Here is a 27,735-nt window from a genome sequence, read left to right as displayed (position 1 = left end):
TGTTAAATCAAACCATCCTTTAAAATTTAATTTTGTATGTAATCAAATTGTCTATATGCAATAGTGAGTAGTCATTATTCTAAACGATTAAAGTATAAAAGTTAACTAGACCCAAACCTCTCACCTTTTCCTCTCAGATTTTGCACCTGGATTGACCAGAAATTGAGCTGAAAACAAGTTGCTTTTCCAGCTTTTTAATGATGAAAATGTCTGACAAGAAACAAGAACTGGCAGCATAAAACACCTCCCGTCTTAACAAAAGAAAAATATCCACCTTTTAATTTCTTTTAGAAACAAAGAGGTCTCCAATATGCCGCAACGACCAAACTGACGGCTCCTTTCACGATTTCAAATCAACAACATCAAATAGCACATCACAGTATTTTGCAAATACATAGTTTAGAGCAACTGTAAACATTTTTTTCTCCATGTGCATGTTGCCATAACTCTGTACTGTATAGGGGAATACAAAAATAACTGTTGACATCTATAAAAGAAAATAAATACAAACAAAATACGTACAAATTTAAAGATCAGCTTAGTGCAGATTTATGTCACGATATTAGAAGAAGGGAAAGCTCCTTTTTGTTCTGTTTCTGATCATTCACAAAGGAGGAAATCATCTCTTTTACTTGAAAAAATACACATATCCAATGTGGAAAAAAAACAAAAAGCAATCATCCGAACACTCTGGGTAATTGGCAAATGGAATTTAAGACAGATGGAAAAGAAAGAGCTTTCATCTTAAGTATTTGGCTGAAACTGAACTCATCCTGAATGCATTTTTCTACACAGTATCTACACACCAAAAAAAAAACTCTGAGATATGAATTCTTAAAACGAAGAAAATTATTTACTAAACATCTTGATACACATTTATACTTGAAAATGTGGCTTTTTCTCTAAGGAAGTGAATTTTAGAGCATCAGCAGGTCAATGATGACATAAAAGCATCTGAAACTTTAGGCAACTATGAAGACCAGGTTAGAAGGTACGACAACAATGCTATTTCTGCTACATTAAACAAAATCCCTTTGAATTATAAGTAACAAAATACTGATCGCAACATGATGACTGTTGTAGAAGAGTTCTGCGGATAAAATTTTAAAAAATGATTGATGTCAAGTCAGAATATAGTTGGCAACTTCAAAAAAAGTTGAAAAAAAAAAAACCTGCTATCCGATGAGCCTCCTCATCATAGCAGGTCTGGAGAAGGGCCAGCAGTATTCGTTGGGGACAGGCCCGTTGACGTTGCACTCAAAGAAAGAGAACATAGGGAACCAAATGCGGGCCCGCCGGCTCTGCTGGTAGGCGCGGGTGTTGGCCAGAGTGTGGTAGTATAGAAAGAGTCTGGTAGTGATGTAGAAGGCTATGAACACGTCGATGGAGTAGTGTTCGTGTGCGGCCAAGATGAAGAAAATACCAAAAAGGTTGAGGACCCAGGAGAGGGTGTGAATGAAGTTCCAGCTCCGGGGAGTGTCTGCAAAAGGAGAAAACCAGATTTATCATGTCCTTACTGTCACTTTTAAAGTGGAATTGCACACAAGCGGGTCCTGATGATCGACACGACCCAACGTTTCTTTACAATATTTGAATACAGACAAAACATAGAAACCAAACATTTACATCTTTTTGAGTCTCAATGAATGATTATTTGACCTTTTAGTCACAAAATGACTTTAAAAGAGTAAAAATCATCATAAAAGGTAAAAAGTAAAAACGTATTTAATTAATTACAGTCAAATGGACTATTTTGAATAAAGGATCGTGATCTTAAAGCCTCTTCTGCTTCTAATACATTAGAATAAATGAGATACAGAATGATGGGCTGATAGGAAAATGATCTTCCTAAGTATCTCTAACTGCTTGTTTGCATAAAGCTATTTTTGAAACTCAATACAAAACGATATAGTGCAGGACTGTCTAGTAGCCTGGATTTTAAAAGCAGTTCAGACACGATGCTCACTACTTTTTTTTCTTGTTTTTTTTAAACATTGAATATGACGTCACCGGAACCTAAATCATAAACATTTCATGACACATATTTTGACTCCACTGTGTTCTGATGATGAAAATGTGGATGTTTTATTAAAAAATTACATGTAAACACGCTTTTTTTGGGCAAAAATTGTTCGACCGTAAAGCATTGTGGTCTATTTTCGCTAATCTGGGAAATTTCTAGGACACTCGATTTTGGAATTGTAGATTCGGACAGCACTAGAAAATGGCGAACGGACTATATAGTGAGCTGTAAAGGGATTTGGACATTGACACATATTAGGATTAGTTGCGATAACTATCCTAGAATGCAATTTTTATTCTGTTCACACCTAATTTTATTTGCAATTTTGTAAAAATAATATTTAATATTTTTCTGTTTAAGATGATGCTATATTAAGTGGAGTCCTGGATTTAGTGGGATGTTGTGAATTAGAGATATAGTAAAATAGAAGTAAAATTATTATTTACAACATAAAAATTCATTTAATTGTATTTGTGAGATGTGTGTTTTTGTGTATTTTTTATTATGTCTGCTATTTTAGCATTTTTTTTATTTTACTGCTATTTATTTCAAAAGATGCTTTGTTGCAGGAAAAGTCCTATACAAATAAAGTTGAATTTGAATTTAATATTTTTTTAAAAAGTTTGATTTCTTTCTGAATTTATTTCCAGTTTTGAAAAAAAAATACTTTTGCTTTCAACTAGATGTTAAATTAAGGTTATTTTGGAGCCAAAGTGAATATTTACATCAAAAGTCATTAAGGGGTTAATCATTTTACTTCACTTCTTTATGTTTTTATGACTGGAAAAAAAAAAACAGTAGGTACTTACATTCTGTCACAAAAAAATTGAGCATAGTGAGAACGACAGTGTGGCCGCTGAACATGTAGTCGCCACACGTGTGCACTCCGGTCAGAGTCATCCCAAAGCCGCTCCAGATGGCCACAGCCCGCTGCAGTTTGGCCCACATGTCCCCATACATCTATAGATAAAAGGAACATTCATTACTATATATTATAATATGATATAAATGTCTATACAGTGTGTTATTGTACCTTCCCAGAGCACTGCAGGTGCTGTCCTGGCACTGACAGTGAGGTGACAAACATGGTGATGCAACGCAGCATAAACACGGTGCCCATCAGGCTGCACAAGCGCCGCAAAAGGATGGACCTGCATGTCGGGAGCAAAGACGACACGACAGTTTGGATTTATGGAACTTGACACTGAAAGAACACGATGATGAGAGGGACGACAATAGACTGCTAAAAAATAAAAAAAAGAAATGCTGTCAGGACTCTCACCTGTGTCTGTGCAGCAGCAGAACCAGCAGCCAGATGTTACAGAGGATCACCCCACACGCCTCAGCCATGGCAAAAGCCCAGGGGATTCGAGGAACGCTGATCAAGCAAAAGCAGAAAAATAAGTTAAAAAAAAAAAAAAACAGCTTTCATCATTATCAAACTGAAAAATGACTTTTACTCTACAAATCTTCTAACATATGAATTTCTTGGAAAATATTGTGGAAATTCATGTTTATTATCCGGTGGAAAACAATGATCATTTCTGCAAGTTCCAAATCCTGTTTTTTCCCCGATTAAAAAAATGTGTAATCTAAAAAGCTTTATTTGTTTGTTTCATCTACCAAAATGCACAGAGGCGATTCCCTGAACTCTTTCATTATTCTGAGACTTTCCTTGAGCTGCTCAAAAACAATGGGCCCCACTTAGAAGTAGGTCACTTCAAAAGACTCAGAAATCTCTTTGACTCCTTCAGGAGAACATGGGGACAATAATAGAAGCTCGCTTTGAGGAAATAGGCCACAACGTGTGACATTAATTAGTCTGTGGCATTTCCGTCTTTTGTTGCCGTACTTGCTTGACCCCCTGAAGAGTGTTAGAAAATAAATTGCAACTCATAATTTACCCTTGGAGGTAAATAAAGTTGAAATTGTGGTTAAGTTAAAGTTTTCTGCTTACCTGTCGAGGAAAATATCTGGCAGTGGAGGGTATGTGCGCATGTCAGGCACGCGTTCATGCACTATGACCATGACGAAGGACGTGAACCCGAACACAAACACCACGTACACCGAGCTCAGCACCGTCTTCCAGTACTCAGGATCGAGGCGCCTCATCTGTTGCTTGTATTTGCCGTTAGTGTACTGCTGGTACTCCTCTCCCACCGGCGCCGTGTCGGTGCCGTCAGAGTCCCTGTTCGAGTCTCCGTTGCATAACCAGTCCAAGGTGCCCCCAGAACCTGAAGGAGAAAGCCCCTCGAAGGGAACGCCGAGCTCTTCCAGCAGGTCCATGTTCTGTTTTTGAAGCTTGCGGATGGACATCATCAGCCTTTTGATGTCTCCCAGCACCTTGAGCTCCAGGGGCGGCGAGCGGAGGTCATACTCGCTGAGGGCGAGCAGGCTCGTGCCGTCCAGGCGGTGCTTGTTGCACAGTAGATCCACATAGTCGCAGAAGCCTTCTTCTCTCAACCACTTGGCAACGTGTTTCGGCGTCCAGCGGCGGACACTCAGCTGGGTCATTTCCCCCCTCTTCACTGTATAGGGTGGAGAAGAGAAAATAAATTAAATTAAACATACATCTAAAAAAATACCTAATTACTGCAAGCTAGTTGGCACAAAAGGAAAATAATGAACCAATTTTGTATTTCTATAGTTGAAATCATTTTTGAGGATTGTAAGGGAGTAAATCATTCATAAAATACCACATGTGTTCCCTGCTGTGACTACAAGTGTAAACATTTCTAGCCAAAGATGCAGGATAACCTTCTAACTATAAGTAGTTGAAGTTTTCCATTGATTTATATCTAAACTTCATCTAAAATAAAAACTAGTTAGTAACTTCAAGTTAATTTAACTGTCATTTTAATATAATCAAGCTAAAGCACAGACCATCAAAGATAACTTCAATTAAAACAGTTAAACCTTGAAACTTAAGCTAACTAGCAAGGTTTATTTACAAACTGTGTGGAAAAAGACACGTTTTAGAATTTAACTAAGTAAGTAAATAATAAAATGAGCCTCCATAAATATAAAATGAAGGTTAACTTGAGTGATAGCATCTCCCAGCATCTCCTCCAGAATGACTCAGTCTGCTTTAAAATGAGCTACTTAGCTTCTGCTAGCTTGATTCAAAACGTGACGCTTTACTCACCCGGCTGAGATTAAACAGACGACTAGGTCTTTTAGTTGCTCGGTTTACTAACGTAGAGCCATCTCGTTCGAGTTACAGGGAGCCGTGTCCGCGGTGTGTGCTGCGAAATCCCCACCGTGATGAAAAGCATTTCGCCTGAGGCTCGTGACGGCTAGCATTCATGTTATCAAGCTAAAGCGGTAATGTCGAGTGTAGCGGCGCGCGGAGAAAATAAAAATCTAAGCCGCGCGCGCTTCTGTAAGGATGGTCAAGGCTGACACCTAGCGGTCAAAAGGCAGTACAACAGATTAAACCTTGAATATGGGACATTTATAATATTAATTATTTTATTTATTTTTAACATATTAATTTATGTTAACATGCATTTATTATTATTATTATTATTATTATTATTATTATTATTATTATTATTATTATTATTATTATTATTATCATTTTATTTGTCACAATATCAATTGGATTAAAAGAAATGCTACTTTTAGAGTAAATGTGGACTCAATGGGACCTGTTTTTTGGACAGAAAAAAAAGAAGGTTGACCACAGAGAAAAAAATAAATAAAAATAAAAAAATACATGGTTCATGATGGATCAAAAAAGAAAAAAATGGTCCACACAAATTAAGATTTTAACCTTTGTGCTGTTAGGTACCACACAAAATTAAATAACTGGTAATCACACACTGTGGATCCTTAGATGTTAAGATGCTTCTGACTTCACTATTTAATATTGATTTTAGTACAAAAATGAGATTTTCTGTATAGTATAACATTTACATATTTTTTCCATCTAATTAAGTGCATTTGGCTGTAAAGAGTGAAATAAAAAGCTAAATTTGTAAAGGTATATCTTGTCACGGAAATTATACATTTGCTTATGTCTCATCCTCTGCGTCTTGTTTTCTTATTGTCAGAACACCCTGATCACAATGTGTAAACATTTTGATTTCATTGGAACATCTTGTTAGATATGGCATTTACGCTCCCGTCTGGAAGCTCCTGATTAACAGCTGATTGTATGACTGTATAAAATGTGAGCGTCCTTCATCACAGATCAGAGCTCTGCAGACCTCTCCGCCATGCTCGCCAACATGTACTTTTCTCTGCTCTGTTTAATAAATATTCTTGAAAACGTCTGACAAAGTTTCTTCATTTCATCGGATCAACAAAAATTCCACCACAATCTAAACAGTCAATATTATCATTTCTGTAAGTGTTCAACACATTTTGATTTAAATTTATTTTAGTCTAATTGGCCCCAAACACCCAAATAAATATAAATATAGTTGGATAGTTGTTTCTTATTTTGAATTTTTCTTTACAATTTAACATAATTTTTTAAAAAGTATTTTAAACCTACTTGTTCAGTGATTTTTTTTAATATTCTAAATCCCATGTACTGTCTTTCTACTAATTTTAGGTATTCACAAACAGCGAGAAGATAGATAGAAGTGATCTTCAAAACCTTAAAAAATGATCATCTGTGCACATAGATGAAAAAAAGTGTCTTAAAGATTTAGAGGTGTAAAGTTGGGCAGCATTTTGAATTTAGGTCAGAGTTTTATTTTTAGAGTGGAGGCACCTGTCCTTGTCAGTACCAGCACGGCTGCTATGAAGCCTCCACAGAGTATCCAAATAAATGCTCGTGGAATAAATCCTCCAAATGTGGGAGTTTGTGTGCAGTCAAACACTAACAACATGCAAGTAAACAGTGCTGTTCGGCCTTTTACTCCTTCTGTGAAAGAGCTGGAGAAGGTTCTGTATGGAGGCAGAAGATCTGGAAACCATGTGGATGAAGTTTGGCCAAACCTCTTTATTGGGGATATGTGAGTGTTTTATTATAGATTTATCTCTTTTTACTGAGTTTATAAAATATACTTTTTGCTCAGGTCAGTTGCTAATGATCGCTACAGCCTGTGGAAGCTTCGAATCACTCATGTGGTGAATGCAGCTCATGGGAAGATCCACTGTCAGGGGAGTCACGACTTCTATGGACCCACAGTGGATTATTATGGGATCCCAGCAGACGATTCTCCATCATTTAACCTCTTTCACTATTTCTCTCCTTCAGCTGAGTACATCCAGAAAGCTCTAGACTCAAATGAGGGTAAACATCCACCATGTTGAATCTCTTTCAATTAAAAAAAACAACAAATGACCTCAAATTCTTCCTGTTTTTCCAGCTAGAGTTTTAGTCCACTGTGCAGTTGGAGTGAGCAGGTCGGCCTCCATTGTTCTGGCCTACCTGATGATCCAGCATCATTACAGCCTGATGGAGGCTATCAGCAAGGTCAAAGAGAACAGGTGGATTTTCCCAAACAGAGGCTTCCTCAGACAGCTCTGTGCTTTGGATAAACAGCTTCAAAAATGACTTTGAATCGACAAAAACTTAAAACTCCTAAAGATGGTAGTTTCATGTAAACAAAAAGGCTTCATCCGCCAAGAAAATGACCCTACTGTTGAGATGTTTCAGGAAGAGAGAGCGCTATTTAGAGGATGATATGAAGGACAGAAAAGAAAAAAAAATACTTTGAACACTCCTGCCACTTAAATATGCTCTTTTAATGTTTGTTATTATTATTTTGTTGGTTCAAAGCTAAATGGTTTTCAATGAGTAGGCAATAATGATGTATCTGTTGCTGTTTATCACTAAACTAAACAAAGCTAAACTAAGCTAATTTAAGCTAAGGTAAGCTAAGCAAAACTAAGCTATAAGCTAAACTAAGCTAAGGTAAGTGTGGCTGCATTTTCTGTATATGCAGCCACAGTAAGTTAAGCTAAGCTAGGATAAACTAGCTAAGCTATAAGCTAAACTAAGCTAAGTTAAGCTAAGCTAAGATAAACTAGCTAAGCTATAAGCTAAACTAAGCTAAGTTAAGCTAAGCTAAACTAAATCAACATGAAACCTCTCCTCCTCCAGGTGGTCAAATGGTTTCCAAGCCTATAGACTTAGATTTATCAATTGAATGATTCGATTCAATAAAAACAATTTTGAATCTCACTTTAGAAATACTGTTACAGTAAAACATGCATTATCAATGTTTCTTTTATTGGAAAAACAATTGCCTTTATGGCATTAGCAACACAACATATAGAAAACAATGTTTCTAATTGATTATTTACTTATTTTAGTAGAAAAGATGAGAGTTAGATAATCATATTTGAGTTTACTTTCTGTATATTAAGCATCAAACTTGAATATTAATGCATTTCTGGGAAGAGAAACCTGTGGAACAACATACTGGTAATCCTTTGACGTCTGGATTTATTTCCAGCAATAATAAAAAAAAAAATAAAAAAAAAATCACATATGGTTTTTCTTTCATGTAGATGCTTAATTAAAGTAATTTTGACGCTCAAGTGGTTTCATGCATATTTGGGGGTGAAGTACCTAAATCAAAAGATCAAATTTATCCCCTGAATCCGTTTCGGAGCTATTCCGTTGCTGGAGCCTATCCCACCTACTATTGGGCAAAAATTTAACTCAAATTAGAAACCAAAACATTCAAACTTCCTACACTGAAAAATGAACAAAAATGAATAAAAGTTACGCCTGATTAAAATAATTACGTATTTTTTTGTAAAAGTTGTGCTTTTTCTTACCATTGTTTTGATTATTTTTATGTTTCATGTTGTTTTTGAAGATTGGGAACACTTTTTATGTCTTTCTTCTTCTTTTCCTTTGTTAAAATGCTTCCTTTTTTGTCATTTTTTCATAGTTTGATGTACTATTTATTCTTTTAAACCAATAAAATAAAAAAAAGTCATGCTGGAACTTAATAGTTTTGAGTTTTAATTCTCATTTTTTATTATACATCTCATATTTACTATACCTAGAAAACCTTTTAATGCTTTTATAGATGGTATGGTTCAGAATACAATCGTCTAACTCTTTTAATTAATCATTAAACCCACTACAGCCAGTAATTTAATCCAAATGGTACTTAGATTGCTCCCTATAATTATTGTTATATTAACGACATTTCCACAAATGTCACTTTAAGTATGCTATCAGCATGACTTCATGACTTCCTGAATGTCCTGTAATTTGTGGTTTTATGTTTCGATGAGTCTTCCTGCGGCGCCATTATCAGGTCAAGTTTCCTACTAACTTCCCCCTATATTTAATACGATTTATATTTTGTGGCTTTACTGTAATGAAACCTTCCAAATGATTCATTGAAATTATTATATATTTTTTTCTGAATTATCACAAAAGAGCTGACATGTCTTTCTGAGAGCAAATAGTTTTGACGAAAAGAGATGTTTTTGGTTGATAAATTCTGTATATTTATCGGTTTCAAGGAAAAACTGTGCCGTGAAAAGTCAGAAATAAGAGGATATTTTTGCGTTTTTTCTTCCTTTTTTTAAGTGGGATTTTTTTTCTTTATATGTTTAAAACTAAAAGAAACGACCTGCAGGAAACATCTTAAAATGAGATCTAAGATTGTGCAAATCTAAATGATGAAATAAGAAAAGTGATTTGATGTCTTTTCTGCATTTAAAATGTGTGAAATTGACCTGCAACGTGCGAGAGTTTTCAAAAACATCTATTTAATGTCATTTACCCAAAAGCGAAGATTAATTTTCTTCATTTTTTGAAGGGTTAATTTGACCTCTCTGGGTGTTCGTTTGAAAGCTGCATTAATCTGTTAAAGCATTTCTGTAAAAAAAATTATGTTTACGATAAGCGGCGGGAATTAATTTTTCCCCCTCCAAAATGACAGCAATTATCACAGCCAAATGGAAATAGTCTTCTCACTTTGAAGTGAAGTAAAGCGGCGCCTCACAGCAGTGTGAAGAGCAGAGCCCTTCGCTGCACCATTTGTTGTCCTGCCCTCCGCTGGAGTAAGACTACACGCTAGGTTAAGCACTAAATTGGGTAACCGTTCTGTGACAGCACCTGCCTGCACTGATCATCTGGAGCTGGAGGAACTACTAACAAACTTTTTTTTAAAAATAAATTAGATTTGGACTTTAAAACCATGAAGGACAAGAAAAAAGAATATCTGACTGTGAAGGACCTGCAGAGAGTTCTGGACTCATGCAAGCTGCAGCTGAATCAAATTGATGAAGTGTGGCCGAATATATACATAGGAAATGTGTAAGTATATTTTCCCTGCAACTTTGAAAAGGTCACTCCACATTTCTTACACGTCTGGTGTCTCTTTTTTCCTTGCTAGGGCAGCTGCCCAAAACAAGGCCGCCTTGCTGAGGTTAGGTATAACTCATGTTTTAAACGCTGCTCACTCCAAGAGGGGGAGCATGGGGAACCAACGATTTTATGGCAACGACTTTGTGTATTTTGGCATTCCAGCAGATGACTCAACGCACTTTGATCTGGATGTTTATTTCCAGCCAGCAGCTGATTTCATTCACAATGCCTTGAAGTCGCCCAGTGGTAAGACTCCCCACCAATTATTCCACAAAACACCAATTTGCAAGTTTTGCATGCCAATAGAGGGAAATCAGCCACCATCACGCTGCCATGTCAATGTCACCACTTATTAAAGTGTAGCTCTCCTATGTAAACACATTTTCAGGCGGCAGTAATAGCCGCCTGACCTTGCAGAATTTAAATTTATAATGTGACTGTGGCTCCTTTCAAAGAAGCTATCAAGCAGAAGACAAGTTGGGATTAAAGAATAAGTCGGCCCCGTCTGCAAAGAGACCTTAAATGAACAAAGAATTGTGGGTTTTATTTTTAGCACACAGCAGAGAAGAAGAAAAAAAGCAGTTTGAGGCAGTCATGTATGATATTAATAAGACTCTTCGCTAATCCCTTCTGTGCCCCTCATCCTTTTCTTTAGGGAAGGTCCTGGTGCACTGCATCATGGGAATGAGCCGCTCGTCCACCCTGGTGCTGGCGTACCTCATGATCTACCATCACCTCTCCCTCAAAAAGGCTCTGGAAAAAGTGGTGAAGAAAAGAGCCATCTACCCAAACAGGAACTTTCTGGCGCTGCTGCTGGATCTTGACCTTCAGTTGACGAAGAAGAAGAAGAAGAGAACATGTCAAATCCTGTAGATGGATGGTGTTTGCACTTTTTATACTTTTGTTTCATCACTGGATTTTGGTCAACAGATCTCTGTGAGGTTAGCGTGTGATTAGTATTTTTCTGAGCTGCAACAGCTTGTAGAATTTTATCAAGAAAGTCTGTAAAATATTATTGATTTGGCAACAATTGTGCAACTTCTGTACAAACACCAGGTGTTATAACCATAATTTCTATAGTCTAAAAACCTAATTCATCAATCATTTGGTTGAAGATAACTTTGTGAGCACTTTGTGGCATTAAAGACCCTCTCTAATCATCTTTTGATCTATTTTAAAGGTGTTTCCAGTGCTCTTTTGAGTACGAATATGCAATTTTTATCCAAAAAAGAAGGACAAAGTAGGACATAGTTTCTGCAGAGCAGAAATGCAATTTAAAACTTTCATTTTACGTCATCCACCATGAGAAAAATGCTACAAAAACATGTTAAAGTGGATCTTTAATGCGCTTTCAGTGACCAATGACTATTTAGTATTGTTTTCTCTTTTGTAAATGTGTTGGAAAATAATTTTGCGCAAAAATAAAATTTTAAACTAAGTATTTAGGCTCCTGGTTTGATTCATCTTTTTTTTTTTTTAGAATCTCTTAGGTGAGAACATAAAGTAAACATGTTTCCAAGAGTAAATCTTTCTACTTTTAGTATTTCACTATTTTTTTTAACATTAAAATAAAAAAAAAAATAAAAAAACAACATTTTTATAAGCTAGTAAACTGTGTTTTTTGGAATGCTTTTGAATATTTTGTCAGACATAAATAGGACTTAAACTTTGTTTGAAAGTATTCCTTGATGTGGTCAAAATAAATTAAACTTTAAAACTCATTGACATGAGGCTTACATCTTAAAAAATGTAAATATGTAAAATAAAAATATTTAATGGGTTATATTGTTTGGTTGGTAAAAACAACAAGTCTTCAGTCTGGTGAAATGTATTTTTTGTGTTTTTAAGTAATTAAAAATCACAAGCTAATTTGAGTGCTTTTATTTTCCAAAAAAGAAAGTACTAATAGTTTTTAAATTAATTCACTTCAATGATACTTTATTAATCTAGATATAAATTCATTTATTTTATGAATTCACATATTTTTAAAGAACAAGCGAGATTCAAAAATTTGACAGTAGGCAGTAAAGTGACGTGTTAGCATGTTAGCATGTTAGCATTCTGTGTGCTAGTTTTAAGAGTTTTCTGGTTTTAAGCAAATAAACAGGAATTTTTCTTAATAAAACAAAAAAAAACACTTTTTATTCATTCTAATGCTTGTTATTGTAATGAATTTATTTTTACTTTGACAACTTAAACATACAGGCTTATTCATTGTTGAGACTGTTAGCATATTTCTGTCAACCTGCTAACAGGAGTTTATACTTATAAAATTACTTTTTTAGAAAAGCACATTAGTATTTTTAAGCTTTTTGGAAGAAACTCGCTTATTTATGTGATGTCCAACTTCCACATTTTCATCACTAGCTGCAGTTTAACAAGCCAGTGAAGCCAATTTGACCGAACTATAAAATATTTTTTGTTTTATTTTTTTAAATAATAAAAAAGTATTTTATTTTTTCTTGCTAAAGATAGCTTTGAAATGTAAATGAACCCATTTTATTCATTCATTTTATGTGGAAAATGCATATTTGTGATTCTTAAGAATTTTCTTTTGTAAATTAATTTTCTTTCTTTACCTTGTGATGGACCAAAGTAATCTTTTTCGATTTTAGGCCTTGGAAAAGTAGACTGCATAATCACAAACTGTCTTCTTGACCTAAGTGTGAAATGACCACATCTTTTTCATCAAACTCTCTATGACAATAATGTTTAACAGCAGGGATTTTAACATGTTCTCACTGAAATTATTACCTGAAAGTTCCTGGTAAATGTCTATTTATGCTATTTTATATTAAAAATTACATCAAATTAAACATAAATAAAATTCTAATTTTATATTCTTAACTATTGTAATTTAATTTATGATAACAATTAAATAATTGCTTTGAAAACTTTATCTAAAAAACAAAATGACCTTGCAGCAATCTCACCAATATCTTTATCATGTTTTATAATGAACTGCACCAACAATTATTAGATTTTTCATGTCTTGACCAGATAATCAAAAACATTGAACAGATAAAAGAACGACAAGAAAGGAATGTTTCATTTTGATGCTATTAGGGAAATAAAAAGTGGCGTCCTCTGCACCCTCTCGCGCTGGCAGCTCAGGCAGCCTGAAAGGAATGCTGAGGATGATGCCAGAATTATTTTGGGCATTGATTCAGATGTTAAAATAGCAAAAAGGGTTGCAGGGCAGATTACCAAAGAGAACGCACACAGTTGTGCTGTCAACCTACATGGAGATCTTCACAGAGAGACCATTGAAAGCGATTCCAGTCAAGGCAAGTGTCTCCTAACTATTAGTATTGAAAGAAATACGCAGAATTACTGGGAATATGTTGCATTTACATGTAATATATATGGAGGTATTTACTGACTTTTTTATATTAATTTGCCTAAATTCTGGTTGAACTTGACAGGTGGGAGACTGAGGGATAGGTCAGGACAGAATGGAACCAGGGAATGTTAAAAAATAAAAAAAATATCACTTATTTTCCTTCTTTTTTAACCGCAGGCGTTTTCCCATACATAGCATCTTTAATTACACAAAAGTGGAGCAGGAAGGACAGGTTAGCCTAAGGGTGGAAGCTGTGCGAGCAGTGCTGCAGATCAACATGTGCACCAGGGAAATCTCTTTTCTTGCCCTCACCGTGGGAGGGAGGGAAGGGTTGTACTTATAGATCAATGAGGAGAAAGAGGAGCCTCCAGTTATTCCAGTTGTGCAAAGATACACCTCGACTTCCCTCACTTATCGCGCTCTCACACGCAGGTTGCATTGACGGGGTCATGTTCTTTTCTTGCACAGATTTGGAAAACACAGCAACTGCATGCAGGGAAATATGGAGTCATCACAATGTTTGAATGCACTTCCATATGCCGCGGCAGCTTAACAAAAGGTCACAGAAACAGATTTGGCCTCAATGGCTTAAATCCCCGTGGAGAAAAAAAAAAAAAAAAAAAAACTCTCCCAGGATAAATGCAAATAAGAAGCCGAGCTGCCAACGGTTTCTTCACCGGCTGAAACATCACTTGTACATCCTCATCCTGAAGCACAGTCCTTCACCTGACAAATTGATGCTAATGTATACAGTGTGAGTCTCTCCAAAGCCCAGTGTATAAATTGTAAATGTGAAAGTTAAAGTTGCCGACAGGAGAGAAAAATATATTTATTGGGCCTAAATGCCAATTTTCTGTATAAATAAACTGAGCAAGTGCTGCTGAACTGTATATGAAAAACTGAGAGCACCGTGAGGTCAGTCTATAATTATGTCGACTTGTGGTCCTGAGCTTGTGTGGAGTGCATTTATTAACATAATTACAATCTAGATTTAAAGGCTACACTCCCTTAACATTGGATGTTTGATTTTTACATTTTCTTGGAATAAAACCCACATTTAGTTTTCAGTTAGTGTTAAAAAATGCACTTCTTTTAGTAAAGAGGAAGACTCTATAGTTTTGTTGCATTCTTGGGTAAAAGGTAGAAAGTCACATATGGAATTCCTTTTGTTTTCTTACAAAAATCTGCAACAATGAAGATCAAATCAGTTAATTAGAGTTTATTAGAAATTCGTCTAAGTTGTGGACTGTTGGCACCCCCTTGTTTCCTTTCTGTTGCTGAGAGCTCTCTGTTTACATGCTCTCCCGCTAGCTTACAGCCCCTCATAAAAGCTCCTTGTGTTCCTAAAAAACAGGACGTTTCACAATGTTGCTGAAAAATGAAACAATTTTCCTTCAACTTTTATGTTAAAATGTTGAACTAAAGTGTTTTGAACATGAACAAAAGATCACCAGAAAGGGTTTTGGTGGCATTAGTATCTATGTTTAATTTATCTCTAAGTTGATTTTCGGTTGTTGTTTCCTACTTAAGGATCCATGATTTGTTTTCAGAAACAAAACCTGACTCTTTCCTGGATCTTTTCCTTGTCAGAGATGTCCTAAAACTGTCCAGCCCTAATGCTGGCAGGAGGTTTCTATTATGTCATTTTATGCAGACGACATATTTCACTTTAGATAAACGTGAATGTCGACTATCTCAGATGGATCAAACATTGGATCAATAAACACAATTTCTGTAATGTATTACATATAAAAATAGTAGCTTTTATCTAATTACCATTTTTGAGTTAAGTAATCCATCATTGGATGCGGTATTGGACACAGTACTGGACGCAGTTTTGGATGCGTTTTTGGACTCAAAATTGGTTGCGGTACTGGACGCTGTATTGGACGTGGTATTTGACGTGGTATCGAACAAGGTATTGGACGTGGTATTGGGTGCAGTGTTGGACACGGTACCTGACATGGTTTTGGATGCGATACTGGACGTAGTTCTGCATGCGGTATTGATCGTGATACCGGATGCGGTATTGGACGTGGTACTGGACGCAGTATTGGATACGGTATTGGACGTGATACCTGATGCGGTATTGGACGTGGTACTGGACGGGGTTTTGGATGCAGTATTGGACGCTGTATTGGACCCAGTACTGGTACCGAGTTAGGGTACCGATACGATCCATATCCTGGGGGTTGGGAATCCCTTATTAGCCCCTGTGGTCTGGTACCAAGCAGCCCTCAGACCAACGTGGAGGTTGGGAACCCCTGATTTAAAGGGAACATCCAACATGTCATAAAGTGACGGGGAGGGGGCCCAGCCCATAGTTCCATATATAACAACTTGGAAGTGAGATTGGGTTGATAATGCACACTTTGAAGGGCATTATCATGCTGATATCATGGTCACTTACAAAGGAAGTAAATATTCAATTGAGGTTAAGTAATTTATTTCTGTTAATTTTTGGGTTTAAATCGCTTTTTCTCAAGAAGCGGTCTGTTTGATACATGGTTGGTTGAGCCAGTACTGACCATGACTGCAGCGACCAAAAAAAAAAACTAGATACATATTTTGATTATCACGATAGGTTAGGCATCATTTCAGAAAGATTTCACCTCTTACCACTTGTTTTTGTCCAGATGATGAAGCAAAAGTTTATTTTAAAGAAGCCTGTGCAGTGATACATAACTTTTGAGCTACGTTAATTCTTTTTTAGGTGCGCATTATCACTTTTTAATCCACACCCAGCAGCCAATCAGAATTGAGTATTCACCCAGACCATGGTATAAGACTGAGTTAGTCCACATCAATGGGTAAAATCATTGATGAAATTATGTGGATGAACTTTAAAATTCCCCTACATCCAACCAACAGCAGGACTCTGTTTTTCAGTTCAGCTCCAGACTGGTCTCAGTCCACCCAGACTCCTAAATGAACCCCCCATAAAACATAAACTCTGCAGTCCAACAATGACAAAATGTTTAGAGTCATTCCAAAAAGACCCAGAGATCAGGGCCTCACTGACTTCCTAACCCCCCACCCCCCAGGCCTTTGTGCTTCAGGCTTTATCATCCGTTTCTGTCTGTCTGTGCTTCCCAGCAGTCACTGTTGTCCAAACTTCATAAAAGTGAGAGGAGCTGCTCTGTGTTGTGAGACATGCCTAAAGGCTTCACCTGCCTGGCGAGCCCTGAGGGGCGAGACGGCAGGTATGAGACCCCCCCAGCATCCGAGCTTCACAGGCTGATGTGGACAAAGAAAGGGACCAGCAACCATCTGGATGAGGTTTTCCCGAGAATATACATCGGAGACATGTGAGAATCAATGTTAGAAACTCATTTTGGTAGATTTATGGTGTCTAATATACAGTAAGGATGCTTTACTTTTTGGTTTTTATTCAGGTATGCAGCCAAAGACAAGAGGAGCCTCCAGGCTCACCAGATCAGCCATGTGCTCAACGCCGCTGATGGGAAATTCAACGTAAACACAGGACCCAGCTTCTACCGGGACACCAAAATCACTTATTATGGCGTGGAAGCTTTCGACATGCCATCATTTTACTTGAGCCCCTTCTTTTACCCTGCGGCGAATTTCATAAAGACTGCTTTGAGCTCGCCATCAGGTGAGGCGTTAGCTTAGGAAGGACAAGGCGTGGAATTCGTCCATCAATTCCCATCACAACAACCCCCCCCAGATGTATTGTTCATTAAAATGCAAATCAAATACTAAACACAATATCAAGCTAATATCTTTCCCCGCACAGTAATCTTCTCGTGGGCTCAAACCTTTGTCAGGAAAATTAGTTTTAAATGGATTGCTGTGGTAATTTGTAAGTAACACTTTTATTGGACATGGAAATTACACAATTATGTTTGTGCTCCGTGCCTGCATGCCCTGTTATGCAAAGTGAAGCCAGTATCTGACATGACAGTAATAAGATGAGGCCTCCTCCTTCACATGCTGGCTGATCGAGGGCTCCAGTGTGTGGCGGGGGCCACAGTAATCCCCGCCAGCAATACATAGAGGCCAAGACAGTTCAATTACGCGCTCCTCTGCGCCCTAATCCCCAGCTCCGATAAGAAACCGGGGATTACTGCGCTAGAAACATTTGTTGCAGCAATGTTAAAACTTTTAGTCTGGAGTTAGAAATACTCCACAACATGCATGGATTTTACCGCAAAAGAATAATTGTAATTGTAAAGAAATCGTGTGGGTGAAATTCTTCAAAGACAAAACCTGAAATGAGTGTTTGTGTTTCTGGTAGGGAAGGTGTTCGTCCACTGCGCCATGGGGCTTAGCCGCTCATCCACCTTGGTTCTGGCCTACCTGATGATTCATGAACGCATGACTCTGGTGGATGCCATCAAAGCCGTCAGCCCCAACAGGAACATTTCACCCAATGAGGGCTTCTTGGAGCAGCTCAGAGAGCTGGACAAAAAGCTGCACTGCCAGGGAACGTCAAGAAGCTGAATGGATTCCATTAAATGTGATCAAATTGTTATTTCTAATATGTAACCCTTGTGTTATCTTATGGGATCCAGATGACCCAAACCTCACACTGATGTGTTATACCTCCCAAAGATGGACAAAAGTGGAAAGGACATTATGTCTGCAATGGACACCAGTGAAAATCTAAAATAATAAAAAAATTATAAAAAAGCTTTGTGGGTTCTAGAGGACCCAACTCCCAACGTTAACATGCCTGGTAAAGCACAAGAGATAGTGATAACATAAACAAGTACATTTGTTTTCTAATTACCATGCTGCCTTTTCATTAGTTCCAAAGAAGGCCAAGAATATGTCCGAATTCCTTCACTACTTAAGCTACAAATACAACTACGCGACAGAAAGTCATCAGCAGAATCTTCCATTGTAAAATGTTGGCGTGGTCATGAATGGAGACAGTGGCTGTCAGACGTGCAGAATGGCCCACTTTTTATACAGCCAGGTTACTAGGCGACCGCCTACCGATGGCACTTGATATGGGCGGCCGCCATCCAGTGACATTTACTCGTCGTTAAATTAAAACAGCTACCGGCTGGCGATCCGCCTTGAGGCTTTGCAATGGCATCATTCCCATCTGTCACTGGGCTAACATCCTCGAAATGTTCCCAACCAATTTCAACTTTTAGAGAAAAACTTTTTCTTCAAACCTCCGTGTAACTTGTATTTAGGTCAGTGCACCGTTGCAGTTTGTATATCTGACCATCTTTTTAGTGTACTATATAACGCGTTCGCCATTTTGTATAGCTGTCCAAATCTACAAGTCCAAAATCCAGTGCTATAGAAATTTCCCAGAAGTCTTTGCGAAATACTCGATGCTCAATAGTTTAACAAATTTGCATTTACGATGCATTGAACAATCCTTCATGTGAAAAAAAAAGAGTATGTTAATTCATTTTTAGCAAACAGCCCACGTTTTTATCTATGAGATCACAATAGATTCATAAATAGTCTTCGCAAAATGTTCATATTTATTAATCTTTTACTTCAGGAAAACAGTGACATCATGTTTGCCGTTTAAAAAAAGTAAAGGGCAAAGTGTCCGAATTGCTTTTAAAATCCTCCAGGTCTGATAATTTAATGTGTTCCAACATACCCTGCTCTGGCATGTTCTAATGGGCTGGACACACCTGAACCAGGTAAATCATGCAGACACTGCAGCCCTCGAGGCCTGGAATGTCCTATCCCTGCACTAGATTGTCCTGGACTATATGGTATTTTGTAGTTAGGGAGTAACATAAGTAAAACTATGTAAACAGTATTTTTGTAACTTTATGAATTACTATCTAAAGCTGTGGCTTCATTGTGGTTGTGAGTTTATTTAGATGATTTGTTTGTTCAACAAAGGTGTTTAAATGTAGATTAAACTCTTGATTTTTTAAAGTTTGAATTTGAGCTGTGTGATGGAGTTTATCACAAGTGTTCTGGTCTGTGTCACGGTGATCTAAAGAATAAATAGTCCTCAGGGCGTTTGCCCAGCCTCTGGTATGTCCAGCTGTCTCATTCCAAAACTGATATGAGGCTCACATGACAGCTACAGCGAGGGCCTAAATGTAGCCGGAAAGAAATAGCAAAACCCCAACTTATCAAAGTTTTGTGAGAGTGGAGTTGAATCTAAATTGTGATAATTATACAACAACGCTGACTTGAGAGGTGTAGATATGAGCTCAGAGGAGGAGTCAAAGTATCAGACACCACCCACCTGCGATCTGCTCAGCCTTCTGCTGAAGAACAGACGTTCCACTGGAGCTGTCAATGAAGTTTGGCCCAACCTCTTCATCGGGGATGCGTAAGTGACATTCTCACTTCGGGGCCCCGCTGCAATGTGGTGATCCGATTGTGAAAGTGTTGCTGCAAACAAGTCGTGCATTCGGCCAACTGCGGGGACGAGTATGAAATCTGTACATTTGAGTCACCAGTGATGCATTTTGTCAGCATATGTTACATAGATAGTCACAGGCAGGAGAAGGAAAAAAGAAAAGAAATCCTCCAACATTCTGGTTTTGTCTGTCTTTTCCAGGGCATCAGCTCAGGATAAAACCCTGTTAGCCAATCTTGAAATAACACATGTGGTGAATGCTGCAGATGGCCGAGGGCACATTGACACCGGGCCATGCTTCTACAAAGACACCAACATAATGTATCACGGAATAGAGGCACCCGACTGCAGAGATTTTGACTTGAGCCCATTCTTCACAGAGACAGCTGATTTCATTCACACAGCTCTGAGTGGGAAAGGTGAGTGTCTAAGACAGAAGAGTATGGTGGAAATGTATTATGGACCAAGACAGGGGAATTATATCAAACATATACATAGGTGGGACTGAAAAAAGTGGGTTTTCTACCTTTTTTGGAAACATTTGCACAGTTTTGACAGTAAAATGGCTCTTTTCTCTGTGTATACGTTTGTAATTTTGTCTTTATCTTTAGTTTTCTTTGCATAAAATGAACTTTTAATAGCCTAACGGCTAATAATGAACTACGTTATACTATTTTCCTGTTATAATCTTAATTAAAACTTCATTTTCATCATTAAAGTCCTTTTCTTTGCAAGTAGTCTTTTGATTATAATTATGCATTTTTTAGCCAACATAAAAAAACTTGTCCTTTTCCAGGACATAGTTTCTGCAGAGCAACAGAAATTCACCTCAGAGTTGTGGCAGTGAATTCCCAACATCCATCTGCTAGCTCACAGCCCATCGCAACCCAAACCTAACATTAGCAGTGCAACAAAAATGGCGAGACATTTCCAATTTCCTACAGTTTTGAGCCAGATTCCAGCTAAAACGAGGAAAAAAAAGACGTTCACGGATCTATTTGTCTGCATGTGGATGCATCAGATTGGAGGGAGCTTGTGTGCTTTCCTGATTCTCAACGATTTGATTAAAAAGAAATGCAATTCAAGTGTAATTTTCTTTATATTCAATTCAGTTCAGTTTTCTTTATACAGCTCAATCACAAAACATAGTTGTGTCAACAGGCTTCAAACTCGAAATTGCCCAAAAACATAAAATCAGTCATAAAATATAAACAATAGCTGATTGATAAACTAAACATATTAAACTAAACTGGGCGTCCCGGCCCTAAGACCAACATTTAGAGAGCCATTAAGGGCAAAATTTAATTTACCATAAGCCACTAGGAGCCATTCTGTAGAAAAAATAAGACACAGATTTGTATTTATTGTCACAAATATCACAAATATAGTTTTTTTCACATAAATAAAATTCATAACTTTTGACCAAGATTCACTTGACTTCCTTTCAAAATAAAAGACACTCTGAGGCAAATATAGCAGAATGTAGTGTGATGTCTCGAGTGATTTATGAATAAAAAATTACGCATGGTTTAAAAGAACGTCTTTGGTGGATCACAGCCAAAAATCTGTAAATCTAACTAAAATCTGATCTAGATCAACTTCAGCGTTCTTTCAAAGTTCTTTAATGAAATTTCCAATCTTTTAGCAAATTTAACATTTTGCAAATAGCTTATGCACTTTCAGCAAATCCCTTCAGCAGTTAAAGTCAATTGTGTCCCCATTTTCAGCAAAAAGCTTTAGCATCTATAGCGACTAAATTCAACAAAAAGCATTCACATTAGCATTATCGCAGGTAATGCAACTTTTCTAGTTGTTATTATTTTTGGAATTTCATTCAAACGTCTCAGTAGTAGGTTGCATGCTTTATAGCATATATAGCAAAAGATAATAATATTAGCAATAATAGAAAATCAAAATTTTTACCATATCAACTATTATACAATATTAATCTAAGCCCACGTAAGCCACAGTTAAGCCACAGCAGAGGGGAAAGGCCGACTTGGTTCAGTTTATGAAACCGTCTTCCTACTGATTAGCTCCAAAGAGAAATTTATAAGTCATCCATCATAAAAAATGCTACAAGAACGTAAAAAACACCAAAAACATGATTTTTATTGCAGTGGGTCTTCAAAAAATATTTAAAAAAATTGGACGCCATAATAGACAGTTTTTTATCCTAAAAATTGACCAAAATACTGAAAATGTTGCTTCAGCTTAATCAAAAATATGCTATTTGTTTGTGCAGGAAAGGTGCTGGTCCACTGTGCTCGAGGAATCAGCCGCTCAGCCACTTTTGTGTTGGCCTTCCTCATGATCAAAGAGAGGCTCACCATCATGGAGGCGGCGAAGGCGGTTTGCAAAAGCAGAAACATCCTTCCCAACGTTGGCTTTCTTCAGCAGCTTTGCTACCTGGACTTAACTTTGTCCCTGCAGAGGAGGAAGCCTTAATATGTGGAGGTGGAGAGGTGCAGCAGGAACGCTGGAGAGTTAAATTGGCTTTCAGCGCGCTGTGGGCTTCAGGGTGTGTGTGGGGTTGTGTTGCAGCCATTTAAGAATCAGCTTTAAAAATAGCGGTAAAAATAATCTAGTCACTTATTATGCTGTCACTGTGCAGTTTCATGGCAGCAACAGAGCTGCAGCCGTAATGCTTTGACAGAATAAAGGAGGAAAATGTGGCCACCTAAGGATTTGTCATGACTTAACACTTGACAGTTCCTGAAATCTCCTCCCCAAACGGGACCTTTTTAGAGCTCTGGAATATGCTCTGAAATAAACCAGTTTTGTGTGAAATCAGCACATTTCAAAATAAAATGTTTTAAAAAATGAAATTAAACAAAAGTTCATAGTGAATAGGTTTGTTAGCAAAGCTTTTTTTGTCTTAGCTTCGCAGATGTAAGATTGATATTGTTATTTCCTGGCTAATATTGTTTATTCTATATTCAGTAGGACAGATTTTAACCCTAATGCTGTTCTGTTTATGATTCTGATTTATGCTGACAAACCTGAGACAGATGCCCCTCTTCAAATCTGGGAGCAAAGTTTTGCTTTGAACTGGTCATCTGTACTCAATTTTAACCCAACAGTAGATAGGATAGGCTCCAGCAACCTCTTAGCCCCAAAAGGGATTTGGTGGATTCAGAAAATTGATGGTTGGATGGAAGTTTTGCTTAAAAATTGCATTTTTTTACCTCCAGATTTGAAGATTCCTTTGATGAAAACAGCAGAGCTGCAACATAATGTTCACTGTTTTAATTCCATTATATGTAATCAAGCAACAGATGAGCTTAAAAAAAAACTCCAGATGATCCAATGTACAAAAGTTCCTTAATTTGGTTTTGTGGAACAAAATGTGTTACATTTTTCCTACAAACATCATGTTTGATCCAAATTTTCATTTTTCTATTCCATTAAATATATTAAAAACTCAGAATTTCCACCCCTTTAACCACAACTTTGATATTTTTTAAGACTTTTCTCACATTTAGAATTATATTACAAAAACATACTTGCCCAATCAATTGTATTGAATCTTGTTTAAGTAAAAAAATCCACCTTAATAGTTGCATAATTCAGTTTTGAACTATTTTGTTCCTTAAATGCAACATTGCAACATTTTTTGAGACAAATTTGCTTGCTTATAGGGTTTAAAATACATATGAGTGATAACTAAATCAGTCCACATTTATGAGTCATTTATTGAAGTCATTCAATGTGCTTGTAATTTTTTATTCTACTTTTATTGTGAAAATCCACAAAAATAGACATTTTCCTTCTTTCTAACAGTGAAGGGGATCCTTTCTTTCTTACATGTAAGTTATATTTATATATATATTTTATTATAACTGTCTTTTTGGAGTACAAATGTATTGTTTTTACCTGATAATGCTGAATCAAACATCTGCAAATATTGCTTCAAGAAATTAGTGAAAAAAAGCAAAAATATGCACCCTTTATTGTAAAATATTCAATCAATATTTCACCAAAATGTAGTGGTCTTTCAACTGACAAACACAGAAATATCCCCATCCGCTGCTCAGACCTCTGATGCACCTCAACAACACAAAGACAGCCCATGTCTATAAATAAGCAATGCTCCACTTACTTATTCAGATTCCTCAAAACGCTGCGTCTTAACTGCTGCAATCCGGTGACGCACAGTTAAAACTGCGTCGCGTCTAAAAAGGCTTGATACAAAATGACAAAAATATGCCAACATGGTTGTGAGCGTGTTTACAGATTCAGGTCAGACTTTGAAAGGAGATGAAACACTGAAGCCATCTTAATAAGAAATGCTCTCCAGAGCTCGCTGGGAGAAAGATGCCGTCAAAATAAAAGGAATTGGATATCACAGGTTTAATGATTTCACTGTCAGAATGAATGATGGCAGAGTATGAAGATAAGACGGAAAAATAAAGGAGTCTGATGGTGTGAAAACTCAGCCTGACATGTTAGTGCTTTCTGCAATACAGCCATCATCCCGCTCTCACGTTTGGAGCTCGCATTTAGATCTCTGAATGGACTGTGTTTGCCATATAATGGGGAATCAAAGACATGTGCTATCGTGTAAAAAAAAAAAAAAAGAAAGCTCATCTGCCTGACAGTCTGACACATTTCACTTCTGCTCGGGCCCCCGAGGGCTTAAGAAGAAGCATCCCTAACAGGAGTTGTGAAGCTGCGCTTACATGCTTTCTCCCAGCCTCTGAAGATATGCAGAAAGGCTAAGAGAGGCTGACACAATTTCAAGGAGTCGCAGCTGAGCAAAAGCTCACTGCTCACTCCAGTGAATATGGGCATCCGTTGGCAAGCTCAAAGTTTGGATAACTCCAGCTTGCAGCCGGCAGCAGAGATTAAAGCTGTGTGTTTAGATGTGGATGGCAGGGACTGGCCGGGTTGAAGTTTTCCCCACAGGCACGGAACATGGCAGCTAAGGTCAGGGGCCTGCCACATCACAGCACTAAAAATATCCTCTGCATTTGATGCTTGTCACAGAGGCGGTTATACAATCTGTGTCCTGACTCAAGGCTGCCAGGACTGAGAATCTCACCATGTTCTGCTGCACAACGAGCTGCCAGAACGTAGAAAAATCAAACTCTTGAGTGAAAAACAAAAAAAAAATTGCCACGTTGGATTGGTGAGTTTGAGACCATCGAAGGGCATTTCCGTTTCCTCGTCCTTGGGAAGCTAAAGAGAGAGAGAGAAAAAAAATGGCTTCCCACGAGTGGAAGAAAAACGTTGCGAAAGCAGCAGAGGAATCCGGTCCAACAGATGACTATGTCACACCTGGGGGCTACGAGCTGGAGAAAATCCTCAACCGTGGGAGTGTGGCTTACACTCATGTCAATGAAGTCTGGCCTCATGTCTATATTGGGGATGAGTAAGTGCAGCTAATGGCTCTTCTAGCAAAAATAACAGAACTTTCGGAAAAAAAAAAAAAAAAAGTTGCTTTCTACTAGTTCTGCTACAAACGATTATTTCAATAGTTGACTAATCATGATTGTTTTTTCCGATTAGTCAACTAATCGGGTCATGGACAAACTGGTTTTAAAGCATCTTAACTATCATTGGCTTTAAACTAACTAAAAATTAGATATATAGCATAAGCTGCAATAATGCTAGTGTGAATGCTGTAAGCTGAATTTGGCTGCTGAAGATGCTAGTGCTGATAGCTGAAATTGATAGCTAAAATTGCAGAAGCTGATAGCTGAAATCACTAAAGGTAAGAGCTTGAAGCATCGTAGCCAGCTAAATTAGCCTTAAAAATGACTCAAAGGCTAAGCTAACCAAAACAGCTAGCATGTAGCTAGAAAAATTTGGCAAATTCCGAAACAGCCTAAAAAACTAAAAATAAAAGCATACGTTAGCTAAAACAGCTAGCATATAGCTGAAATATTAGCCAAATTCCAAAACAGCCAAGCAAAAAAAAGGCATAAGTTAGCCAAAACAGCTAGCATATAGCAGAAATATTAGCTTAATTCCAAAACAGCCAAAAAAAAGCAAAAAAAAAGCCTAAATAAGCCAAAACAGCTAGCATATAGCTGAAATATTAGCTAAATTTCAAAACAGCCAAAAATGCAAAAAAAGCCTAAATAAGCCAAAACAGCTAGCATGTAGCTGAAATATTAGCCAAGTTCCAAAATAGCCTAAAAACCCAAAAAATAAAAGCAGACGTTAGCCAAAACGGCTAGCATATAGCTGAAATATTATCTAAATTCCAAAGCAGCAAAAGCCTAAATAAGCCAAAACTGCGAGCATATAGCTGAATTACCACCCCAAAACAGCCTAAAAAAATAGAAAAAAAAGTCTAAGTTAGCCAAAACAGCTAGCATGTATCTGAAATATTAGCTGAAATTTTAGCCAAACCCCAAAACAGCCCAAAAGCTAGCATAATGCTATTGTAACTTTTGCACTTTAACTCTATATAATATAAAGTAACGACTAATCGACTACTAAATTAGTCAAATATTTTAATAGTCGATTAGTCATTGATTAATCGACTAATCTTGGCAGCCTTACTTCCATCAGGGAGACAGCAAAGGACAAGGTCAAGCTGAGGAGTCTGGGGGTCACACATGTCCTGAACGCAGCAGAGGGGACGTGGAACAACGTGGACACCGGGCCTGCCTACTACTCTGACATGAACATCGTTTACTACGGCGTGGTAGCAGAGGACGTCCAGACGTTCGATCTCAGCCAGTATTTCTTCTCAGCCGCTCAGTTTATCCACGAAACTCTGAGCGACCCTCAAAGTGAGACAACAAGAAGCTGCAAACTCCAGGTTTCAATATCTGGAAAACGAAAACTCGACTTCTACTTTCAGATAAGCTGCTGGTGCACTGCGTGATGGGAAGGAGTCGCTCGGCCACTCTCTTCCTCGCCTATCTGATGATCCACGAGAAGATGACGGTGGTGGACGCCATCGAGCACGTGAAGAAACGCAGACGGATCATCCCCAACTGGGGCTTTCTGAAGCAGCTCAGGGAGTTGGATCAGCAGCTCCAGGAGAACAGAAGCAGCTCAGCGTAGTATTCAGACCTCAAGAATTTAAATGAGTTTTCAACCTTATGGGAGACAGATTATACAAAATAATCTCATTTTAAAACAAAATTGGGGAAAAATCTAAAAAAAAAAGCAACACATCTGTTAGTTACACTTTTAAATTAACAGCTTATTCCTTGAAATCATGCTGCGTGATGACAAATATTTATCAATATCATGTGTCAAAGTCAAGGCAGTAATTATATCCGGCCCTCCAGATCATTTTATATTATTATCATTACTAACGGCCTGATGTTCTCTTGCTGACACTACGATTATGGAGGCAGTGAGATCAGTTAAAATTACTTCTCTTTCTTTATTAAACTTCGCATTTTACATCACAAAGGTGTCATCATCCTCTCCCTCATGGTGTAGAAAAAAAATAAACATAACCAGATAAAATAAACAAAAACATTGACAAAATCCACACTTAAATCCCAATCCGCCCAGACAGGCAAAGGGAATGATACCCAAATGCTCGGCCCGTGAACTACTGTGTTTTGGATTTCCCCCCCTGTGCGATTGAGTTTGACACCCCTGATCTATAGGATCATGCAAGAGATTTGGAGGTATTTAAAATTAAGAATCATTGACTGTATATGAGAAGTGGACTAAGTGAGTGTGACGTCACCCATTGAAAATGGCTCATTTTCAGCTCAAACCAATTGAGGCCAATTTCATTTTTTGGAGACGGACAATTGCAGCGATTGGTCCGAGTTAAC

The 27,735-nt window shown here is 37.5% G+C and overlaps 6 protein-coding genes across 6 annotated transcripts; 5 read left to right on the top strand and 1 right to left on the bottom strand.

Moving 5' to 3' along the window:
* Positions 1-178: 178 nt before the first annotated feature.
* samd8 (sterile alpha motif domain containing 8) lies at positions 179-5,438 on the bottom strand. The gene is made up of 6 exons (XM_024284905.2): positions 5,169-5,438; positions 3,981-4,551; positions 3,306-3,401; positions 3,057-3,174; positions 2,833-2,983; positions 179-1,480 (listed from the first exon to the last, which is right to left on the bottom strand). Exons 2-6 carry the CDS (start codon positions 4,535-4,537, stop codon positions 1,176-1,178), a joined length of 1,227 nt encoding a protein of 408 aa, XP_024140673.1. The 5' UTR covers positions 4,538-4,551; positions 5,169-5,438; the 3' UTR covers positions 179-1,175.
* Positions 5,439-6,209: 771 nt separating this feature from the next.
* Positions 6,210-8,714, top strand: LOC112154174 (dual specificity protein phosphatase 13). Its single transcript, XM_024284909.2, has 3 exons — positions 6,210-6,990; positions 7,054-7,271; positions 7,348-8,714. The coding sequence occupies exons 1-3, from the start codon at positions 6,776-6,778 to the stop codon at positions 7,533-7,535; spliced, it is 621 nt and encodes a 206-aa protein (XP_024140677.2). The 5' UTR covers positions 6,210-6,775; the 3' UTR covers positions 7,536-8,714.
* Positions 8,715-9,860: 1,146 nt separating this feature from the next.
* Positions 9,861-12,095, top strand: LOC112154173 (dual specificity protein phosphatase 13). The gene is made up of 3 exons (XM_036216993.1): positions 9,861-10,268; positions 10,348-10,565; positions 10,975-12,095. The coding sequence occupies exons 1-3, from the start codon at positions 10,150-10,152 to the stop codon at positions 11,190-11,192; spliced, it is 555 nt and encodes a 184-aa protein (XP_036072886.1). The 5' UTR covers positions 9,861-10,149; the 3' UTR covers positions 11,193-12,095.
* Positions 12,096-15,789: 3,694 nt separating this feature from the next.
* On the top strand, positions 15,790-19,639 carry LOC112154006 (dual specificity phosphatase DUPD1). Its single transcript, XM_024284541.2, has 3 exons — positions 15,790-16,970; positions 17,058-17,278; positions 17,921-19,639. Exons 1-3 carry the CDS (start codon positions 16,816-16,818, stop codon positions 18,124-18,126), a joined length of 582 nt encoding a protein of 193 aa, XP_024140309.1. The 5' UTR covers positions 15,790-16,815; the 3' UTR covers positions 18,127-19,639.
* A 30-nt stretch (positions 19,640-19,669) lies between these two features.
* LOC112154007 (dual specificity phosphatase DUPD1-like) lies at positions 19,670-23,484 on the top strand. Its single transcript, XM_024284542.2, has 3 exons — positions 19,670-19,948; positions 20,180-20,397; positions 22,224-23,484. The coding sequence occupies exons 1-3, from the start codon at positions 19,821-19,823 to the stop codon at positions 22,424-22,426; spliced, it is 549 nt and encodes a 182-aa protein (XP_024140310.1). The 5' UTR covers positions 19,670-19,820; the 3' UTR covers positions 22,427-23,484.
* Positions 23,485-24,120: 636 nt separating this feature from the next.
* On the top strand, positions 24,121-27,522 carry LOC112154005 (dual specificity phosphatase DUPD1). The gene is made up of 3 exons (XM_024284540.2): positions 24,121-25,352; positions 26,501-26,724; positions 26,796-27,522. The coding sequence occupies exons 1-3, from the start codon at positions 25,183-25,185 to the stop codon at positions 26,999-27,001; spliced, it is 600 nt and encodes a 199-aa protein (XP_024140308.1). The 5' UTR covers positions 24,121-25,182; the 3' UTR covers positions 27,002-27,522.
* The last annotated feature ends 213 nt before the right edge of the window (positions 27,523-27,735 follow it).

This window comes from Oryzias melastigma, linkage group LG19, assembly GCF_002922805.2.
Source record: "Oryzias melastigma strain HK-1 linkage group LG19, ASM292280v2, whole genome shotgun sequence".
NCBI classification, from domain to species: domain Eukaryota; kingdom Metazoa; phylum Chordata; class Actinopteri; order Beloniformes; family Adrianichthyidae; genus Oryzias; species Oryzias melastigma.
This window is presented reverse-complemented; position numbering and strand designations above follow the sequence as displayed.

Coding starts and splice junctions, on each gene's coding strand:
- samd8 (XM_024284905.2), bottom strand. CDS start 4,537: ATGACCCAGCTGAGTGTCCGCCGCTGGACGCCGAAACACGTTGCCAAG. Junction 3,175..3,305: donor CTGCTGCTGCACAGACACAG/GTGAGAGTCCTG, acceptor CCCGACATGCAG/GTCCATCCTTTTGCGGCGCT. Junction 1,481..2,832: donor CAATTTTTTTGTGACAGAAT/GTAAGTACCTAC, acceptor CTCCTTTTGCAG/ACACTCCCCGGAGCTGGAAC.
- LOC112154174 (XM_024284909.2), top strand. CDS start 6,776: ATGAAGCCTCCACAGAGTATCCAAATAAATGCTCGTGGAATAAATCCT. Junction 6,991..7,053: donor AACCTCTTTATTGGGGATAT/GTGAGTGTTTTA, acceptor CTTTTTGCTCAG/GTCAGTTGCTAATGATCGCT. Junction 7,272..7,347: donor AGCTCTAGACTCAAATGAGG/GTAAACATCCAC, acceptor CTGTTTTTCCAG/CTAGAGTTTTAGTCCACTGT.
- LOC112154173 (XM_036216993.1), top strand. CDS start 10,150: ATGAAGGACAAGAAAAAAGAATATCTGACTGTGAAGGACCTGCAGAGA. Junction 10,269..10,347: donor AATATATACATAGGAAATGT/GTAAGTATATTT, acceptor TTTCCTTGCTAG/GGCAGCTGCCCAAAACAAGG. Junction 10,566..10,974: donor TGCCTTGAAGTCGCCCAGTG/GTAAGACTCCCC, acceptor CCTTTTCTTTAG/GGAAGGTCCTGGTGCACTGC.
- LOC112154006 (XM_024284541.2), top strand. CDS start 16,816: ATGCCTAAAGGCTTCACCTGCCTGGCGAGCCCTGAGGGGCGAGACGGC. Junction 16,971..17,057: donor AGAATATACATCGGAGACAT/GTGAGAATCAAT, acceptor GTTTTTATTCAG/GTATGCAGCCAAAGACAAGA. Junction 17,279..17,920: donor TGCTTTGAGCTCGCCATCAG/GTGAGGCGTTAG, acceptor TGTTTCTGGTAG/GGAAGGTGTTCGTCCACTGC.
- LOC112154007 (XM_024284542.2), top strand. CDS start 19,821: ATGAGCTCAGAGGAGGAGTCAAAGTATCAGACACCACCCACCTGCGAT. Junction 19,949..20,179: donor AACCTCTTCATCGGGGATGC/GTAAGTGACATT, acceptor TGTCTTTTCCAG/GGCATCAGCTCAGGATAAAA. Junction 20,398..22,223: donor CACAGCTCTGAGTGGGAAAG/GTGAGTGTCTAA, acceptor TTGTTTGTGCAG/GAAAGGTGCTGGTCCACTGT.
- LOC112154005 (XM_024284540.2), top strand. CDS start 25,183: ATGGCTTCCCACGAGTGGAAGAAAAACGTTGCGAAAGCAGCAGAGGAA. Junction 25,353..26,500: donor CATGTCTATATTGGGGATGA/GTAAGTGCAGCT, acceptor TACTTCCATCAG/GGAGACAGCAAAGGACAAGG. Junction 26,725..26,795: donor AACTCTGAGCGACCCTCAAA/GTGAGACAACAA, acceptor TTCTACTTTCAG/ATAAGCTGCTGGTGCACTGC.